The sequence below is a fragment of the Cibotium barometz genome, chromosome 28, assembly GCF_041138505.1.
Source record: "Cibotium barometz isolate CiBa-2024 chromosome 28, ASM4113850v1, whole genome shotgun sequence".
Taxonomy (NCBI): domain Eukaryota; kingdom Viridiplantae; phylum Streptophyta; class Polypodiopsida; order Cyatheales; family Cibotiaceae; genus Cibotium; species Cibotium barometz.
In genome coordinates, this window is record NC_141073.1 from 43,630,539 (window position 1) to 43,651,797 (window position 21,259).

General features: G+C 46.9%; 1 protein-coding gene across 4 annotated transcripts in view; it reads left to right on the top strand.

Moving 5' to 3' along the window:
- The window catches only part of LOC147622842 (MLO-like protein 13), a 90,458-nt gene that overhangs the window by 57,191 nt on the left and 12,008 nt on the right, over window positions 1-21,259 (top strand). For 3 of the 4 annotated variants that reach the window (XM_086822481.1, XM_086822479.1, XM_086822482.1), the window contains exons 6-8: window positions 5,984-6,069; window positions 6,344-6,418; window positions 15,960-16,042. In XM_086822481.1, coding sequence (XP_086678607.1) covers window positions 5,984-6,069; window positions 6,344-6,418; window positions 15,960-16,042 — 244 coding nt within the window. The remainder of the gene's footprint in view (window positions 1-5,983; window positions 6,070-6,343; window positions 6,419-15,959; window positions 16,043-21,259) is intronic. The other variant, XM_086822480.1, reaches the window with a different exon arrangement.

Here is a 21,259-nt window from a genome sequence, read left to right on the forward strand (position 1 = left end):
AACAAATTCCTGACTCTCTACATCTCAGACTATAGGGAGATAGTACTCAAGCTAAAGAGGATCGATGCATTCCAGACATTGCAAGGCTTTAAAAGAGGCCTCAAAGATGATTACCTTGAGTACGTAGAGCCCTTATAGCCTAAAGACTTAGTAGAGGCAATTAAGTATGCGCAGATATTTGATGACATCAAGCGCCGTAGTACGCGTGGTGGTTCGAGCAGGGCCGAGGGTAGTGAGAAGAGGAGGTCAGGCCTTAAAAGGAAAGGGTTCCGCAGTGATAAGCAGGGGGGATAGGATGGACCAGGGAGGACAGAATGGTCATTGTTCTAAAAAACCGTGACCATCCAGGAAGAAAAGAGGGTAGTGAGAAGAGGAGGTCAGGCCTTAAAAGAAAAGGGTTCTGCAGTGATAAGCAGGGGGATAGGATGGACCAGGGAGGACAGAATGGCCATTGGTCTAAAAAACCGCCACCATCCAAGAAGAAAAGAGACAGCGAAGTCCAAAAAAAGAGGAGTATATTAAAGCGCGAAAGGAAAATCGCTGCTTTAATTGCAACGATGTAGGGCACACGAAGGTTGAGTGTCCAAAGCTTAAAGCCAGCACGAGCGGCAACGAGCCCAAAGAGATGGTAAATCCTCTAGGCAGTTGTATACAGTGCAGAGACTCCCTCTCAGTTCCACAGAGTTCAGAGAGGTGACAGTGTGTCATTGTGATGAGCATCACGCGTGTTCGGTGACACCAGCGATGTGCCAGCCTACTGTAGGTCCGCATGACATGGTGCGCATGTATGGCACCATAGGTGGCCGTAGAGTCACAGTTTTTATCGATGATGGAGCTAGCCACAACTTCTTGAACTACTCGTTAGTCAAGAAGTTGGGGTTGACTGAGACCCAGAGCGATCATAAGTATACTCCTCTTTAATTTGGACGTATATCTAGGCAGGGAGTGGCTGTATGGCTTGGGCCCTAGTCTAGCTCGGAGTTACCTACATAATACGCTACGTTTTGAGCATGGAGGTAGAGTCATTATCCTGCAGGGCGACCGTACTGTCCCTGCCACACCACTTATTTCCTCCATGGAGCTGTGCACAGCGGTCCGCAGAGGCCAGATAGCAGAGGTATATGCTTGTTACCCTCTTTTAATTTTTTTTTCCGTAGATGAAACTGTAGATGATGTTTACGTAGACAAACAAGGAAAACAAAATAGCCTTGGACGAGACCCACTGTTTGAAAACCCTGTTTGGCATGCATGCGATTCAAACAAGAAAAAATCCAAGGTGAAAGTGACATTAAAGAAAAAGTACATAGATACTTTAATGAATTTATTAGAGGAATTTCAGGATGTTTTTCCTTATGATTTGCCAGATGGCTTACCACCATCTAGAGAAGTAGACCATGGCATCGAAGTTATGCTAGGATCAAAACCTATAAGCAAACCTGCTCATAGATTAAGCCACTCCGAGGTACAGGAGGTGGAAAAACAATTGACGGAATATTTGAACAAAGGCTTTATTCGGCCTAGTTCAAGTCCGTAGGCATCGCCTATTCTTCTGGTAAAGAAGAAAGACGGATCTATGCGGATGTGCATAGACTATAGGGCTCTTAATCAGATAACGATTAAGAACAAGTATCCGATGCCACGCATGGATGAGTTGTTTGATCAACTCTATGGATCGAGATACTTTACAAAAGTAGACGTGAGATCAGGGTATCATCAGGTTAGAATTAAAGCAGAAGATGTTACGAAGATAGCATTTAGGACCCGTTTTGGGCATTTTGAGTTTTTGGTTATGCCATTTGGGCTAACCAATGCTCCAGCGATGTTTATGACGTTGATGGATAGCATTTTACGTCCATATCTGGAAAAATTTGTAGTAGTTTTCCTAGAAGATATTCTTGTGTACAATAAGACACATAAAGAACACACAGAGCATTTGCGTCTAGTGTTCGAGTTGTTGCGAGAGCACAAACTATTTGCAAAGAAGAGCAAATGTGAATTTTTTGAAACAGAAATTCACTACCTTGGCCATATTATATCCCACTGATGGTACGCGGATGGAGCCAGAAAAAGGAGAGGCTATTCTTAAATGGCCAGCGCCGAAGAATCTCGAGGAACTGTAGATTTTTCTTGGCATGACGGGGTTCTATCGACAGTATGTGAAGAACTATACGAAAATTGCAGTCCCGTTGACTGACCAGTTACAGTGAAAAACTAAAAACAATAGGTGGGAGGAAGCCCAACAGAAGAGCTTTGATAAGCTCAAGGTGACCGTAGCAGCTGCACCTGTTTTGACTATTGTCGATCCAAATGAGCCGTTTGTCTTGGAAACAGACGCTAGTAATGAGGCCATTGGGGCCGTACTTATGCAAAGGGGACGCCCAATTGCATTTGAGAGTAAAAATTTAGATCGTGCGCAGCATAACTACTCCGCTTACGAGCGAGAGTTACTAGCGATAGTTCATGCATTGAAAAAGTGGAGACACTATTTATATGGTGCTTCTTTTGAGGTCCGGACGGACCATGAAAGTCCGAAATGGCTTTCAAGTCAAAGTGAACTGAAGGGTAGAAAAGCTCGGTGGGCGGAGATTCTACAGGAGTTTGACCTTCAGATACGTTACCAGAAAGGTAAGTATAACGTGGTGGCAGATGCACTTAATCGCATGCCACAGATTAATGAACTTAGTTTCACAGTCTTCAAGAATGATTTCTTGAAGTCACTACGTGGTTTATGTGAGCACGATCCATCTTTTTCAGAGGTCTGGCGCGCTGTACGCGTACGCACTTCTTCACAGACGCGACCACCTCCCTCGTTGGCACGGATTGCTAGTCCGGAGAGACTGGCCGAAGGTGCAACGGGAAGGGAAGCGAGAGTTAGTCCGGAGAGACTAGCCGTGTCTTCTGGGTATAGTTTGGAGCCGGAGAGCTCTGACGTAGGCCCTTCATCACCCTTGACTGCCACGGCTTCAAAGGAGAGTGATAAACTTCATCAGGGGGAGAAATATGCTAATTACTCCATTGATGATGGGTACTTACTTTACAAGGGTAGAGTATGTGTACCAACTATTGGTGACTTTCGGCCCAAATTCTTAAAGAAAGTCATGATAGTCCAAGTGCGGGTCATCCCGGGATTCAAAAGACCTATGCACTAGTAAAAAGACAGTTTTATTGGCCTAGTTTATTTAAGGACGTCTAGACTTATGTGCTGAAATGCAATAAGTGCCAGGTCAATAAACTCGAACGTCTTAAGGTTGGAGGACTACTCCATCTGTTGGAAATTCCTCAGGGAGTAGCTACTTGGGAACGCCGTAGTGCAATTTCCAAGAGGTTTCCCTAGTTTGTTTTCGAGGACGAAAACTCTTCTTAAGGGGGGAGTAATGTCACGTAGGCTGTAACGCCTGTGATGACCGACGGCAGACCGGATGGCTAGACGGGGCTTTTGCGTCAACGCCTCGGCCGGAGCGCCGAGGACGTGGCCATCCGGGGTTCAGTGGGAGAGGACGCCCATGCGGAGTCATGGGCGGCCAGGCTAGTGTGGACGGCAGGCCACACACTATATAGCCTGGGGGATGAGGGGCAATCCTCATTCTTCCTCTGTGGCTGGGTGGTGAGCCAGAGGCCGTCCCCTCCTGTGGTAGCACCCGTAGTGGTGTTACGGTGATCATAGCACCCGTAGTGGTGCTACGGTGATCTAACAGCCCATGGCATCCAATTGAGAAAATGAGAGCTGGTCTCTTGTCTAATCCTAGAACCGCTAGAAGGATGTTGTGGCGTGTGAAAGCTTCCAGCCACTTGGGAGGGGAGTCGTCCTGTAAGGGGGTCTGTCAATTTGCAGGGGGGGGGGGGTGGGGTGGGGTGGGGGGGATGGCTGAGTCGATGGTGAGGACTATATGCTCTTTGCCTTGGATCTGAGCAAGACGCCTGTCTTGGGCCTCCTGAAACTAGTCCACTCGCCAAGAGACCGGGCAGGCTTAAGCTGAGGGGGCCCCAAGCTATGTGAGAATGCGTGCCCAAAAGGTGACTGTTGGGCATCCTGAAGAGGCGGTTCCAGATTAGTGATTGGTGGAGTCTCTTCTCGTTCGAGGCCAGAGAGAGTTGCTGAAGGGCTGGTCCCAAGCTCTCAACAAACTGGTTGCAAATCTATCCTCAAAAGCAGTGCTCAGGCCTCAGTATCGGGCCCCGTGAAGATCCCCTCGTCTCTTGACAGGTAGGCGGCTGTGTCATTTGCGAACCTTAGCTCAGAGGATTGTAGTTGGGACAAGTCAACTTTATTATAAGGGTTTAATCAATGACTAGAAATGTGGGTCTTTATAAAAGAATTTCCCAGCCCCTCCTCATGTGAATCATCAAATACATCTGCACTGGCTTCTCAATGCACCAGAGGACTAGCATTTGGAGAGCAAGAAAATATGTGGCAGCCAACGTTGCTTCAGGAATCAGCAGCAACTTGGGCTCAGATCAGCAGGGAATCGATCATCGTTGTACTGTGAATATTCAGTTGTACTTAATACATTATACATAATACAAGGATTAGTGTTAGGATTATCAGCATGTTTGTGCTCAAGTTTGCTTGTCGTCCTCCTCATATCTATCTTTGTTGATGTAATCACGGCAATCGTAGTCTTGCATTGCCTATCTCTACATGCAACTTGTGTGTTGAGACATGTAGATATTCCCAATGCTTAAATAATCAAAGTCTCTGGTACCATTGCATCTGGGTAAATCCCTCCTCTGAGCATAAGAAATTGGTCTTTGCATAGAAAAATTGATGGCATGCAACTATAAAGTTGCAAATGGTCTTCATTGATAAGTTCTCCCACTCTTGTCTTGTGAATTTGGTTGCATCTAGTCCCACATCTTTGGAAGGTGTTCATTGATCTTGAGAGAATCTCATGAAAGTGAATTTAGCGTGTGGTCCGAGTGTCCCAAGGGCAGCAAGGTACAGAAAGGAAGGGCAAAACAGAGCAGTGCCTGTATCCTCTTTGCTTCCTCTCCCATGTGATGTGAAAACATGCCTCACGACAACACTCAAAGAGTTGTGTTCAGACCTATAGTCCAGACCAATAGGGGTGGGTGGTCATGAAGCCTCTTGCTCTTAAGACCGATCGTGAATTGATCAATGAGCGACAAGTCATGCAGCCTTTCCCCGGGACTTCACATCTCATATGCATATACTTGGCTTTGGCAAATGTAGTCCCGCAGTTTGTAGATTTGCATAATCAGGCTCCATCTAGCTCCAATTGGGTGAAAGTCCCACAGTGAAAGTGTATCTCAAGACCTCATAATTGGCCTCTTCAAGTGGGTTTACTTCCCTAAACCACTAGTGTGCTTTTCCTTTAAGGCAAAGTCTGAATGGACGGATCTTGGTGGGATCATCAATCTTTCCCATGTTGGTTTCGCAAACTTGATACTTCCTCCAGTCATTGAATGGGATCTCCAGTTCTGTTAAATTTGGTCATCAACCTTGAGATGTGGATTATCCTAGCCTTGCGCAAATATCAGCCTCTAGGAGCTACATTTGTGGCAACTTGAAGATGACAATTATTGATGACACATTCCACTTCACCGCTTGAGATCCAACCTATTTGCTAACCCAATCACCTTCTATCTTAATTGTAGCTTATACCCCTTAGAATCTTCCAACAGACGCTCCTCCATTTCCTTAATGGGATTAAAGGTTGGGTTGGCTGGAAGTTGTTCTTTTCACTAATCCGCACATTTTATAGCTTTTATAACGATGACCTTTGACAATTGTTGGACATACCAATTGAAGCAAGATATTTTCTTTAAATGTTGACATAACCAATCATTTTTGGGAACAGAATAGTAGGTTCTTTCTTTTGTAAAAAGAACCCACTAATCCAAGAGAATTATATGCATGTGTACGAATGCTCACATCTTGTGATTTGTTTTAAATTCTCCATTGATTTTGTTTAAGCACACCGCGTGTTGACTATCAGTTTGGGTTGTTATTCTCGTGGAAAAGGTCAAATAAGGCTAACAAGAGATATTACATTTATCCGGAGGCATGCAGCAGGAATGTGGAGCAAGAACATTTTCTTGGCCTATGTAGTAAGTAAAGCATGAAGCTTTGTTTCCTTTCATGCTGTTCTTTAATATCCTTTTTTTGTTGAAGTTTAGAGAAAAAAAAAAGGGAGTTTAAGGATGCTTAGCGACAAGCTGCTCAATCATGTTATGAATGAAAGAGAGCCCATGTTTATGCTTAGTAAACCACTTAGCATGTCATAAAGAAGAAGATAATGCTGTTTAGATGTGATCTTGAATTTGGAATTCTTGGTAATTAAACCTTCATTCAAGTCTCTGATAAGAAGCTGGTTTGTTGTAGGCTGCGTTTTTCCAACAATTCTTTCGGTCAGTGAGTGAAACGGATTATCTCACTCTTCGTCATGGATTCATCAAGGTGATCTTCTATCTGCTTCTCAACGTTCACTTTGCGAGGCTCATCCTCTTGAATTTCAAATCAATTTTTTTCTTTTCTATTTAGTTTTTTGTTTCCAAGGAGTCTCTATTTAAGTATGATAGAACATACAAAAGATAAGAGTCAAGCAAGGGATAAGAAAGATTCCTTGAAAAATAAGCAATGATGTACAAAAGCTGTTATTCCTCATCTTGATCTCCACAAAACTTAGCATGTGTGCGTATGTATGCATGCATGTAATGTGTAAGACTACTAGTGTTGTGAAAGTGCTAACAGAGAGATGTGCAGTGGATGACTTGTGTAGTAGACTTACATATTTTTAAGTGAACCTGCCGAGCCTCCATAAGAGTGCCAACAAACTTGCATAGCCATATCAAATACCTTTATCTGGAGCAAAGAAAAGAGTGGCGCTTGTGCTCGTGAAGGTCAGGGCTGCACTCGAAGTCAAAGGCGGAAGGAGAGGGCACAACAGGCTGATCAAAAGGTCACTTGTGACGGAGAGCTTGCAGACTGAAGACAAGAGGTGACGAACACCTGGAGAAGCGAACGTGCATGCTGAAGACCCCCGAACCTCCGCCTCTGTCGTCTGTCTCGCCCCCCCTCCTTCCTCCCTCGTCGTTCGCCCCTGCTTCTGCCCGCCCCTCTTCCTCCTGCTGCCGTCTCCAGTCTGCGCCCCATCCCCTCCTGCTCTCCTTGTTTGCCTCCCCTCCTCTTTCCACCTCCCCTCCTTCCTCCGCCTCCTCCATTCTGTGCAGCCTTTGCTGCGCTGCCCTTCCCCCGCCCTTCTTCGCCTGGTTTTTTCTTCTTCTTCTTCATCTTCTTTTATTTTATTTTATCTTTTTTCTCTTTTTCCTCTTTTTTCCTTTTTCTTTTTTCTTTTTTCTTTTCTTCTTCTTCTTCTCTCTTCTTTTTTCTTCCTTTTTTTTTTCTTTCTTTGCCCTTTTCCACCCTCCCTTCCTTTCCTCCGCTTCCTTGCCTGCTTCTTTCCCTTGGTTCGGATTGCTCCTCATCCGGGTTCAAGTAGGCCTTTTTCTTTGATTAGCATCATGGCTAATCAATCTCCCTCCGCCGGGCGAACCATTGTTTTTTCTGAAGCCGAGCTCGCGGTCCTCTACGCCGAAATAGAGAGACTCCAAAACGACCCTCATTGCCAGAATCTTTGGATGTCACCCGTCCCGTCTCCAGGCTCAGGATTGGGTCCTGCCGGCTCTGTCCTCCGACCTCGCTCCACACTTTCGATGCTTGGAAGAGGTTTCTTCCAAGTGGATTTTGATTCTGAGGATGCAGCCTCAGAGGTTTTGAAGGGCAGCCCTTTGCCATTGGGCCCGAGGAAGATATTCTTTCTTCCCTACTCCAGCTATTTTGACCCTGTTGAGGAAGACCGGAACCGTTTCCCGATTAGTCTCACATTCCCAGGTCTTCCTCGTGCATATTGGCCTATGTTAGAGCCCATCGGGTCTGCCTTTGGGCTAGTTCTTCAAGTGTCCCCCCCTCCACACCTTGCCGACATCTTCTGCCCAAGTGGTCACTGCCTCGGTGGATGTTGTACCCAGGGTCATGGTTCTTGCCTGTGACATTGAGCTCTTTGAGGACTATGTTTTGCTTCTGGGCCCTTGTGGCCCTTTGAAGCAACATATGGAGATTGCAGGTAAACCCGATCAGTGTCGGGTTTGTCACCACAACATGGTCACTTTGCTCGAGATTGCCCTCGGGTTCAGGGTCGCAGGAGGCCTCTCGTAAGTGTGCTTCTCAGGTGCCACCTCCCTTGGTTCCCTCCCGTCCTTCAGTCCGCTAGGTGTGGCGAGCTATCTCTCACACCTGCCCCCCTGGTGCGATTGATGGGAAGGCCTCCTTGGATCATGTACAGGTAGATGATGTTTCTGGTCAGAGGGATGTGTCAGCTGATGCATCTTTGCAGAGAGATGATATCTCAGATCAGGATGATTTTGTTGAGTCCTCTCGACTTGGAGGGGGCGATATGCCAGATGTTCAGCGCAATGGGGATCATGTATTGCAGGATTTTCAGCATGATGCCATTGCCCTTGATGCCCCGCAAGGCGAACAGGTTTCTCGTACATATGCAGATACTGTGGAGGGCCTCGGACAAGGGCATGTCAGTGGACTTTGCCCTGTGGATTTTCCCGTACTCCAGCATTATGAGAGGCGTCCTCAGACTGCCCATCGTCTTCTTAGATCGGGGGTCAAACCCTCTTCTCTTCCATGAGAATCGTCTCATGGAATGTTCACGGCCTTAGAGGGCTTTCCACCCGTGGTAGGAAGCACCTTCTGAAGGACCAGCTTCACCTTGCTGTTACAGGAGGGTCTATGGATGTACTTTTGTTGCAGGAACACAAATTGGATAGATCTCAGTGTGGCAAAACTGGTAAGGTGCTTTCTGGCCACACCTTCTAGTCCTCGGCAGTTGGGACTCGAGGGGGTGTTTGCATTTCAATGGCAGCATCTGTATGCCTCATTTTATTGGGCACGGTGTTATCATCCCTGCTAGAGCGTAGTGGATCTTGATCATGCATGAGGGTCAGAAATTGGGAATCTTGAATATCTATGCACCTAACGTGAGAGGTGAAAGGGTGGCCTTTTGGGACACCATTACAAATGTCATTCCCCAGGTTGATCATTGGATAGTGGGAGTATGGTTGAGCAACCTTCTGACAAGAAGGGTGGACGCGAAGGGGGCTTACATCCTCTAGAGCGAACCTCATGGGAGAGGTTCACGCTTTCCTTTTTTGGCAGGGATTGTTGGAGCGAGGATGACTTTTGGGACACCATTACAAATGTCATTCCCCAGGTTGATCATTGGATAGTGGGAGTATGGTTGAGCAACCTTCTGACAAGAAGGGTGGATGCGAAGGGGGCTTACATCCTCTAGAGCGAACCTCATGGGAGAGGTTCACGCTTTCCTTTTTTGGCAAGGATTGTTGGAGCGAGGATGACTTTTGGGACACCATTACAAATGTCATTCCCCAGGTTGATCATTGGATAGTGGGAGTATGGTTGAGCAACCTTCTGACAAGAAGGGTGGACGTGAAGGGGGCTTACATCCTCTAGAGCGAACCTCATGGGAGAGGTTCACGCTTTCCTTTTTTGGCAGGGATTGTTGGAGCGAGGATGACTTCCAGAGTAGGACAAATTCCTTATCTTTCTCTTGGCATAACCGCAGGAGTGGGGATGAGAGCATCTTTGCACGTCTGGACAGGTTTTATGTCGATGATTGGTCCTTGGACAGAGGAGGCACCATTGCTATTATGCCTGGCACCACCAAATCCGATCATTGCCCCGTTGTTTTGTGTCTCAGGGAGCTTGGGGCTCGCTCGGCCTCTCCCCGTGTCCGTATCCTTGACTCTCTTTATCTAGATGTTGACATCTCCCTTGAGATCAGAGAGATATGGAGATCTTGTGACGGTCTTGATCCTCGTCATAATATTGCGCTAGCTCTTGAGAGGACCAGCCATCATTATCATAGCACGGCCTTGTCCAAGAAGGAGGCCCTAGACAAGGAGCGAGCTATTAGGCGTAGGACTGCTCCCTCTTCAGAGGGAACATGAAAAGCATCCACATCTGTCGGCTGTAGCAGGGACTATCCGCTGCAGGTGCATCAAAGCTTTATGAGATATAGTCCAGTCGGCTGGCCGACCAGCAGTCGGCCAGCACTCCAAGAGTCCAAGAGTCTATAAATAGGCATGTTTGCTCATTGTTGTGGTCATTCACTCCACTAGGGAGTGGGTGCAATGTTAGGACTATTTTGGGTGATCCACCTTTTTATGGAAGGCAGCCTATGGCTGTAGAACCTAGGTACCTTTTTGTACCATATGAATATACTGAATTTCCAGCTCTCTCTCTCTCTCTCTCTCTCTCTCTCTCTCTCTCTCTACTCTCCCTTCTGTCTGTGTTTTTGCATCTGCATGTTCTAAGTGGTGTTTAGGGTTGAAAGAAGACTCAAGGCTTCCGCATGTTACATTGGTATCAGAGCATCAGGCTCAGCAAGGCTATACGCTGATTCAGTCCCATATGAGGGTGTATAGGTCCAAGGTACAGGAAAGTGCACGGATATGAAGCCCAAGGCAAGGAACACAAGATCGGGAAGAGCTCCCAGGAGGTTTGTTGGTGGTGTTCCACAAAGCAAGAGGGGACGACAGTCCTGTGAGCTAGATAGGTTTTCGGGCAACGGTCCCAAGGGAGGATGATCCTCCAAGGGGTGGAGTGAGAGTGCCAGACTCATTTCTCAGGAATGAAGACCAAGACGGTGTTCAGAGTCAGGGCAGGAACGGATTGGGGACTAGATGGAACAGATGCATAGATCTTATTCAGAGTCAGAGTGGTTTTGGAGACCAGGCTGTGGGTTTTCAGTGAAAAGGGTTGCCAGAGATGGATGGATGACAGAGGGATTCAGGGAATAGAATGGGATGATGACAGTCATCCAAGGATAGGTTGGAATCCCGTCATCAAGTTTAGCAGAGGGGGATGTCATGTGCAAGTTTGCCCATGCTAGAAAAAGATGGCTAGAACCAGAATTTGGAGCATAAAGTGCAGATGTGGCAGTATTGGACTAGGAGAAGGACAAGGAGGGATGTTGTCGGTTGCATGAAGGGTCTGTCGGCTGTAACAGGGACTATCGGCTGTGCCGGTGCATCAAAGCTTTATGAGATATAGTCCAGTCGGCTGGCCGACCAGCAGTGGGCCAGCACTCCAAGAGTCCAAGAGCCTATAAATAGGCATGTTTGCTCATTGTTGTGGTCATTCACTCCACTAGGGAGTGGGTCCAGTGTTAGGACTGTTTTGGGTGATCCACCTTTTTATGAAAGGCAGCCTATGGCTGTAGAACCTAGGTACCTTTTGTACCATATGAATATACTGAATTTCCAGCTCTCTCTCTCTCTCTCTCTACTCTCCCTTCTGTCTGCATTTTTGCATCAGCATGTTCAAAGTGATGTTTAGGGTTGAAAGAAGAGTCTCAAGGCTTCCGCGTGTTACATGTCATACTCATCTCCTCCATACACATACTACGTGCCCTCCTCGTCTCCTACTCATTCCCAACCTCATACACAACTCCTCAAAATCTTCTACTCACCCCCTTCCAACCTCATACTAGCCTCCTCCTTGGGCTGCCCCCCCTATCGCCTAACCCTCCATACTCGTCATATTATCCCCTTCCACCCTGCGCACTCTCGCTGCCCCACCCAACTACACCAACCTCGGCTTCCCCCCCTTTCACCTCGTCCGTTTCCTTGTCACACCTGTCTCCTATTCCATCACTGACCCAATCTGCTGTTCGGTAATCCACCACTGCCCTTCAACTCGTTTCATCCTTGCCCCCTGCTACTCCTACTCACCTTCCCCAATTGCTTTACCTCCTACTTGCCTAAACGGCTATCCCCGCTCAACCCCCTTTCCGTCATAACCCGCCTTACACACGCCGCCCTCCCCATAGCGCCTCCCCTTCTTGAACCTCCGCAAAGTTTTGTCATAAAATAAAATAAAATAAAAATTACTATTTTTGTTTTTCTCTACTACACTGCATCACTATCTTTCATTCTTCATTTTTATTCTTCCTCCCACCTTCTGTTGAGATAACAAGCTCAACTAGTGCTATGGTGGACATTGATGACCCACCTGGGTGATAGCTTCCGCACTCATGCCACTGGCATGGTTGGTGAGATTATGGTTGATATGCCGCCAGTGGATGACAGGTTGTTGGACAGCCACTTTGGAGTATTAGAGTTATGGCATAGTGCCAGCTTATATAGTCGGGTTCACACTATAGATCGGCCGTTGTATGTTTTTGTAGGAGAGTACTTTCCCTTTATGTATGTACTCTTATCTTTTAGTTATATGGTTGTAAAGAAGAGAAGAAGATAGAAGAAGAAAATTGAGCCATCCATCTTTCTCGTGTCTTGCACTCTTGTGTGTGTGTGTGTGTGTGTGTTTGCTTGCAAGGAACTTTACCTCTCTCTCTCCTCCGTATTCTCTTTACTTTCTCGTAACCCACTCATGGCAGACGGCTTACCAACCACTCTTGTGCCCTGCAAGCACTCCATCGCTAGATTCTCATGACCTGTGGAGCGCTATCCATCTACGTAGGTGGCCCCACCCACCTAGGTGCATCCTACTGCCAGCATGCATGCAGTCTACCCATTAGGCTTTGGCTCCACTGCACAAGCGTCGCCTCCTACATTAGCTACTACAGCAACGGTGCTTCACTACCTTTCATTCTTCATTTTTATTCTTCCTCCCACCTCCCTCGTAACCCACTCATGGCGGACGGCTTATGAACCACTCTTGTGTCTTGCAAGCACTCCATCGCTAGATTCTTAGGACCTGTGGAGTGCTATCCATCTACATAGGTGGTCCCACCCACCCAGGTGTATCCTATTGTCACCGTGCAAGCTACTCCGTCAGGCGCTGGCTCCACTGCGCAACCGTTGCCTCCTACATGAGATACTATAGCAACGGTGGCCCAACAGGTAGATTTTCCGTCCACTTCTTCGGATTTCTCTTCTTCATCATCATCCTCCGACAGTGATCCCATCTGAGGATGACGCTGTCATCCCCATTTCCGCCCCACCTCCTCGCCCACCTTCTTGTCACCATTCCACCCATACCCTAGCGCTTCCATCCCTGTCTCTATACATCATTTTCACCTCCCGCACCACTCTCTTCACCATTAACTTCATTGACCCATCACGCTTCCACCTTCCTCAGCTTGCTTATTTATTCTCTCCAACCGAACTCGCCATCTTGGGCCTGTAGGGTCTGGCTTCTATTCCGGCTTTGCGTGACATGGATGCCTCCTTTTGCGCTACCTTCCTCACCAACTTTCCTATGATGCCCAACGGCTCACTTCTGCTTACCTTGCCCACCTAATTGGCCCTCCAAAGAGTTCGGTCCTCCATCGACATTCTAACACTCGCATTACTGGTTTCCCACCAGCCGAGCTCTGTGCCACCACAATTTCTCTGCTGGCTCCTACCCTTTCCCTACCTAGGTCCCCATCCATCTCTACATCTTCTTCCATTACTATCTCATGCCCTTCGTCTCCACCCATTACACAGAGGCATTCCGCTATTTCTTCATAGGCTGCCCATTTCCTTTCCATCATCTCCTTTACGAATCTATCCGCCTCCGTTGCCATTGATTTTTTGACTCAACTTAATAAGCTTGAAATTGCCTCTTTCACTTGGCTCTTTGCACGCTTTCTCACCTATCTTTTGCAGCAGCCTCCTATTCCACTTACCTCTCTACCACCCTGCCAACCTGGCCAGTCCACTCCGATGGCATCCCGCATCTGACCTCGGGTGCAAAGGGATCTTCCCGCCTCATTCTGTCGATGCACGGCTCCTCCCGCTACCCCTGCCATCCTACCTTCTTCCGCTATCAGTGGCGTGGCGTCCTCTAGCCCTCCATCCTCGAGAACAACAATATTTCCCCTCCCCACCTTGCTCGCTTCATCGATAGCAGGAGGTTCCATCCATCACCCTCCTTGCCAACCACCCACAACAATCTCATCACTTCTCAACCTCCATCGGGGGCCAGGAAGACGTCCTCAAGATCCCCTCCCGACACTCCTACTACCATGGTGAGGACTACCATCCCTGCAGTTACCCCTACCATCGCCTCTGGAGGGCCTTGGGTTCCATCCATCACCCTCCTTGCCAACCACCCACAACAATCTCATCACTTCTCAACCTCCATCGTGGGCCAGGAAGATGTCCTCAAGATCCCCTCCCGACACTCCTACTACCATGGTGAGGACTGCCATCCCTGCAGTTACCCCTACCATCGCCTCTGGAGGGCCTTTCTTTCCTACACCTAATTTGAGTTCTCCACACGAGGTGACCTTCCGTGTAAATCGGGAGGGCACTGAGCGCATTGATCTTCCGGACTCTCCATTTTCCTATAGTGCTCTCCAGATATCTCTTTGGGTGATCTCCCTTGCTTGTGGTTTCCCGACCCTCTAGAGTAGTTGGCTTTGCCTCATCCTCTCTGCTGATCCCTGCATCCACTCCACCTACCTCACTGACCACATCTTTGAGATCTCCAGTGATTCGTTGTCGCTAGTGGGATCGCATTCGTCAGGCTAAGGACACCATTCGAGGTCTTTAGACTCAGGTGTCCACTCTGGAGCAACGTCTCATCTTCCCACAACATGCCTCATCTTCCCACAGCACAGAGGAGGTGATAGAGTTATGTGACCAGGTGGCACAGCAGACGAGGGAGCTTGTTTCTTTATGGGCCCAAGTAGTAGTCTTGGATGCACTTTGAGAGTCCCTTTGTCCTCTCCAGTCACTTCTCTCTGGCCCTCATAATTCTTCATCCACTGGGGTACCTAGTACTACATCGGGCAGCACTCATGAGGAACATGTTTAGTTTTTATGATATCATTGTATATATCATCTTTTCATGATGTCAATATTTTAATTTTTGTACCTGTAATGCATCTTTTCATATGTAACAATCTACCACTGCAAAATGTTTCTTATCTTCCTCGCTGAGAATGGTGAGTACTCTAGTGGTGGGCGACCTATAGCCACCAAGGCTGCCCACTTTGTACTGTGCCGGACCAACTCTGGGCGCCACATCGCAACACTGCCACAGTGGAAGGAACTATCCCGGAGCATTCGCTGGACCATCCAGAAGTGGAGGTGCACCACCAACGGATACATTAGAGGTGTATGCACCAGCATTGAAAGCACCACACTGTCACTCCAACGGGCATCTTCTAGAGATAGGAGATTCCACCAAAGGTTGCCACTCTAATGGCATCTACGAGAGATAGGAGATTCCATCGACTCTACCATGTCTTGCGAAAATGCTTAAATGGTCCCTCAACTCATCCTCGAGAAAATCCTTCATGCTTCATCCTAGCCTCAGCCTTGGGTACTTGTCATCAATTTGAGCCTTTGTGTCGTCTTACTCTCTGTGACCTCTGCTGGGTGTGCTCAGTACAGTGAAGAAAGAGCATGTAACAGTGTCTTGGAGTAGTACAAGTGTTGTCCCAACATTCTAAGATACTCTTGGAATTCACATCGATAAATAATAAAGATACTCTTGGAATGTTTGACATACAATAATTCAAATTGGTAAATCATAAAGAACAACATCAAATGAAGGCTATTGCATGTGAACCTTTGGCTTCATTCCTTGACATAAATGTTGTGGCCTTAATTAAACATAGTGCCACTTTACTAAATTGGTTTCTTAGCAGCTCATGTGTCTGAAAATGTAGCACATTTTGCATTTGAATGCCATTGAATTGTTCCCATAAAGGAAAGCACTATCAATTTACAACTTTCAATCAAAGATTGCTTTCTTGGATAACTCATAAAAGCACTATCAATTTAGAACTTTTAATCAAAGATCGCTTTCTTGGACAACTCATAAAAACACTATCAACTTACAACTTTTCATCAAAGATTGCTTTCTTGGACAACTCATAAAAGCATAAATTTGTCATTTTCTACGCGTGTTAATTTTCTCAATTGATCTTTTTGTCTACTATTGATGGCAGAAGCACATGCTCAAAAGTTTCAACTTCCACAAATATATTCTGAAAACATTGGAGGATGACTTTAAGCACGTTGTTGGAATCAGGTTTGCGCAACCTAGGATCTATGAAAACAACATTACAGAAACAAGATTTATTCTAAAAATTGTGTGTCTTGAAGCTCATTTTGCCACAAAGCGTTTTTTGTATGTGTATTAAAGCTTGTGTGTAGATCACATTTATCCTATGCACACATCTCTAGGAATTATATGACATGATACTTAAGAGGCCTTCGGCTGTGTTGCACCTCCTACGACCCAGTTCCACTGCCAGTTGTGGGAATGTGAGTAGCTCTGTCTGATCCACCAAACTGGCCGCTACCTAAGACTCTTTCACTTACGCAAGTGCAAAGAAACAATACCCAAATGAGTCTAAACTTAAACGGCCTTTATTCATCAAAGTTCCTTGATACAAGTACTTTTTTTTTTCCAGAAAGAGACTTCTATTAAGCATGAGAAAAACATACAACAATCATAGCTATAAGCCGGAAAAGAATAGAATCACCCTAATATATAAGGTGATTTCAACCACTGAGGAGCATCATGATGCCATGTAAAACCTATGGTACTAGAGGAAAAGAAGATGCCATGGTCTCATTCCTGCATAAATATCACACGCTTCGCCTGCGTAAAACGAGAGGGCCCCTGAATGCGAGCCCAAGTAGCCATAAGAGTGTGGATGATATCACCCCATATAGTACTAATGCACGGAGACCCAAAAATCTAGACACCCTCAATAGCCTCCGTGCATCTAGCTCTCCAGATTTGCCATGCTGTAATACTGGCAATAATCTCCCAACTGGTGTCAATCCTAGACACAACTGGTGTCAATCCTCTGTCTAGGGGGTGTATAATCAGAGTGAGGAACATCCTGCAATAAACCATCCTGCGCAATACCACTACGAATGAAAAAAGCAGAATCTGTACCACTGCCCTCATAAAAAAGCTGCGGATCAGACTGGGAGAGCCAAGCAACTGCCCCCCAAGTCACATGCATGGCTCGGCCACTCAATTTGCCCTACAGGACCTCAAATCTGTTGTGCAATGCTGCATCCCCATAGACAATGTTGTACGGACTTAGAATCTGCCGCACATCTAGGACAGGAAGGTGCTACACCAAAAACTGATCTCCACTGATTGGTGGGGAGACCACCATGTAAGAATAACCAAAAGAAATGAGAGATCTGGCTCCTTCTATATGAGTGCCAAAGTCTATGCCAATATTTGCGCTGTATCATTGGAGAAATATTATAGCTCTGCCAATGAGGCCTGAGAGTAGGGATCCTATGCATCTGTCGAGTGAGGAGAAGCCTGGCATTCTTAACGGTGAAACTGAAAAAAGAAAGGCTTTTCAAAGGATCGAAGGCATCAATCGACTCCCACTCTCCTGGATCCCACTGAAGATATCTGATAGGACTGCCACCATATAGCCACAAACACCAAGAGCCATGAGTCACTATCTGAGGAGAAGGGTCAATGAACCAGTGCTTCCCCGAGCGACCAACAATCCTCACTGGACTAAGCCTAGTATTTGGGATGATCTCCTCCTGGCCCGGGAGAGCAATGACCTGTAGAGGTATGTCTATCCTCGAAAAAACTCCCAACCAACTCGGATGATAGTCTTCGTGAAAGGTCCCAGAAAGCCACTCATGCGGAATAGCTGCATCAATCTGATCAATACGAATGCGAGAGCCCCTAAGATGCTGAGTGGATGCAACTCTCCGATCCTCCGAAAGACTCTTAAAGGTCTTCCAAGCAAGAACTGTGTATGCGCATCTCCCATCCTGACCATTGCATATAACGAGATGCACCAAGTGGCCGACCAGCCTCATCCCTAATGAACTCGTTCCACATAATAGGTTGTTGGTCAGCCTCGTCCAAAGACCTAGGAAGCCTTTGTTGCAAAACATATCTCATGCTTCTCCATGCTCTGACAATGGCTGCAATAAGAGGGGAAGATGGTGCCCTAATATCAGCCTCTGTGAACAAAAAACGTGTGCTGGGCATCTAGTCTCTCCCGACCCTGGGTGTACATCTGGAAATCTGAGACAAGAAAAAATCCTTCCAAGGCTCGGTGCCTGGTAGGAAACCTTTGACCACAAGTTCGCAAAGCAACGCCTTGCACTGAACATCTGGATCGATAATATTCAAGCCCCCCTCTCTTTTGGGATGAATAATTGTGAGCCAAGCTACCCTGGCACGAGTGTCTGAGGTGCCATCCAAGCCCGACGAGAGAAAATTGCGGATCAATCTCCGCAATTGGGCAATGCATGCACAAGAGAAGCACCCACAAGAGGCAATAAACCAAGCTGAGGCAAGCAAAACCTGATTAGCCACCAAAGCTCTGGAGGCTAAATCTAATCTCATGGAGCTCCAATGGAGGAGCTTCTTTTGGATACTCATAAGTACCGGAGCAAACTGCTATGCAGGAGAGATATCAATCCCAACTTGGCACCCAAATGTCTAGCAGTGCATCCTTTGCTGATCCAAGTAAAACCAAGCTCTGCATCCCAATCAATTCTCGGTGAATCACTAACCCCAAAACCAACAGATTTGTGCCAATTAATGAGTGCCCCTGCTGCCAAACAGAACTCCTCTAGTGCTACCCGGAAGGAACATAAGCATATATGTGAAGCCTCCAAAAACAGGGCTGTGTCATCAGCTAACTTAGAGTCAACCAACTCCTCTTGACTACGAAGAGGCAATCTCAATCCTGAAATACCAGCAGTGGAGCGGAGAAAGATGCTCATGGCCTCTGCAACTATGATATATAATAAAGGGGCTAATGGGCAGCCCTGTCGTACTGAGCGAGAAATCTGAAACCGCTCTCCTCTATCACCGCAAGCAAGAACTCTACTGTGGGCATCACGATACATCCATGAAACTCCCTTGATCCATCTCTGAGAGAAGCCCATATGACTAAGAGTACCCTCAAGGAAGTCCCAATCCACTCTATCATAGGCCTTCTCAAAATCCAAGAGCAGAATGGCTAAGGGCTGATTGCTCGCTTTAGCCCATTCGACGGCCTCCCAAAACGAGAAAATGTTATCAAAGATGCTCCTGCCGTGTAAGAATCCATTCTGGGTATCATGAATAACATCATGCAAAATCGGTTGCAACCTGATGCTCACTGGCTTAGCAAGAATCTTATAGGCAGTCCCAAGTAAGGGGATAGGTCTCCACTGGCCAATCAATGTCTTATCCCCGCTCTTAGGAATAAGATAAATAAGCCCCTCAGTGAGAGAAGAAGGCATAGAACCTGTGGCCCACATCTCCTACAAAGCCAATGGGATCTTAGCCCTAATCTCATCCCAAAAAGTAATGAAAAAAACAGGGAAGAGGCCATCCTCCCCTGGACACTTACCATGAGGTAAGGCACGAAGAGCATGACTAAACTCGTGCATAGAAAAAGGGGCATCCAGAGCGGCACACATCTCCTCAATGATCAAATGTGGCAATGCATTCCAAACCTTCTTTTGTGCCCTGTGTCTCAAATCAGAATGCGGCTCAGCACTAAGAAGCTGGCAATAGAAATCGGTGGCAATCTTTCTAACCATAAGAGGATCTGAGTGAAGAGTGCCATGTGAATCCTGCAACTGCCTAACACTATCTCTGGCATGAGATGGGCCGTGAGAAGCAAAGAAATGTTTGTTACATCTGCCACCCATCTGTGTCCCAAAGGATTCCTGGGCATGGAAACGGTACTCCGCGCGTTGCTCAAGAGAGTGATGAAGTTCTGCTCTAACAGTACATAAAGAATCTGCAACCCATTGAGCATGAGGATGTTTCTCGTGCTCTTTCTGCAAGGCAGCCAATCTACGTCTTAGACAGGACACATGTGTGATAAAAGTCACTAATATCACAGAGAGCAGAGGCCAGGCTTTGAGAGGCCTGTAAGAAGTCATGAGATCTCCAAATATCAAACATACGACGCGATAGCTTTGCATCTAAAAACAAATGATCAGGGATGCGTACATGGGGTGCTGATCCATGGCAATTCGGATCTCTAATACATAAAACCACTGGGCAATGATCTGATAGCTCCTCAAAATGTCATCCTCATGCTAGCAATCTCTACCATGAATGGAGAGTATAAACCTCTCCCAAGACGCTCTTTCAAGAGGATGCACCAAGCCCTCATGTCCACCTCTTTTATCCGTTGGCATCTCAACCATGTTAAAATTCCCACCAATAATCCAATGGTCGGCAAGAGGCATCAATGTAGTGAGAGATTTCCAAAAGGCAATCCTCTCACCCCTATGGTTAGGAGCATAGACGTTGAGAATACCAATGCGTGTAGTACCCTGCATAAGAAGGATCCACTGCGCTCTCACAGGCAAAATGACACCATGTCCAATGATGCAAGGCAAGATCAAAGCTGAAACAGAGATACAAACACCACCCTTGGTACCAACAGCTGGTGACCAAAAGGTGTGTCTCGAGAGAAGCTTGCCTGATCTCCCACACTGACTAGCATTCAGTTTATGCTCTTGCAAGAGCAATATATCCATAGGTCCACCTGTGACTGCACAATGAAGCTGGGTTTTTACAATTTGTTTCCATTGACGCGGAAAAAAACCCCTAAGACCCTGAATGTTCCAAGAGACAATCCTCATAAAGACTCAGAGCAGGAACGACCAGATCTCGTGGTCGACGAAGGACCCCCTTTAGAGGCGGAAGTACGTCTCGCATAGGTAAGGGAGGGAAAATCTGATGATGTAAACCTTACCTCTCTCTCCCACTCCGGGGAAAAGCCAGGGCTAGTCCTCAGAACTGGAGAGGTACCATGACAATGCCAATGTGCAACATCATCCTCAAGGGTACAATCATCTTGTAACTGTAATGCAACATCCTCCTGTGAGGGATCCAGATCATGTGCCTATAAGGCCTCATCCTCCAAAAAAGGATCAACATCTTTTGAGGCAAGAGCTGCATAGGGGTTAGGGTTCTCCACAGGGGGTGTGGGTGAAGGGGCAGGTATGGGGGTCCGAGGGTGCCTGCCATCCCTAACCACAACCCAACGCTGTGTGGTCTGCTGTGGCAAAGGAGCAGTTGGAGTCTCGGCATCTGCAGAAGGCCTCTGATGGGCAGGACCACACTGCCTCCTAGCATGGCCCCTCGAGCTGGGACAATCTCTAGCAATGTGACCCTGTCGATGACAAATCCGACACTGGCCAGGTCTGCCTGCAATCTCCATCCTCTGGCGGAAATGAGATCCGTTAGGTCTTTGAAGCATAACATGATCATCAGTAATCGATGGATCAG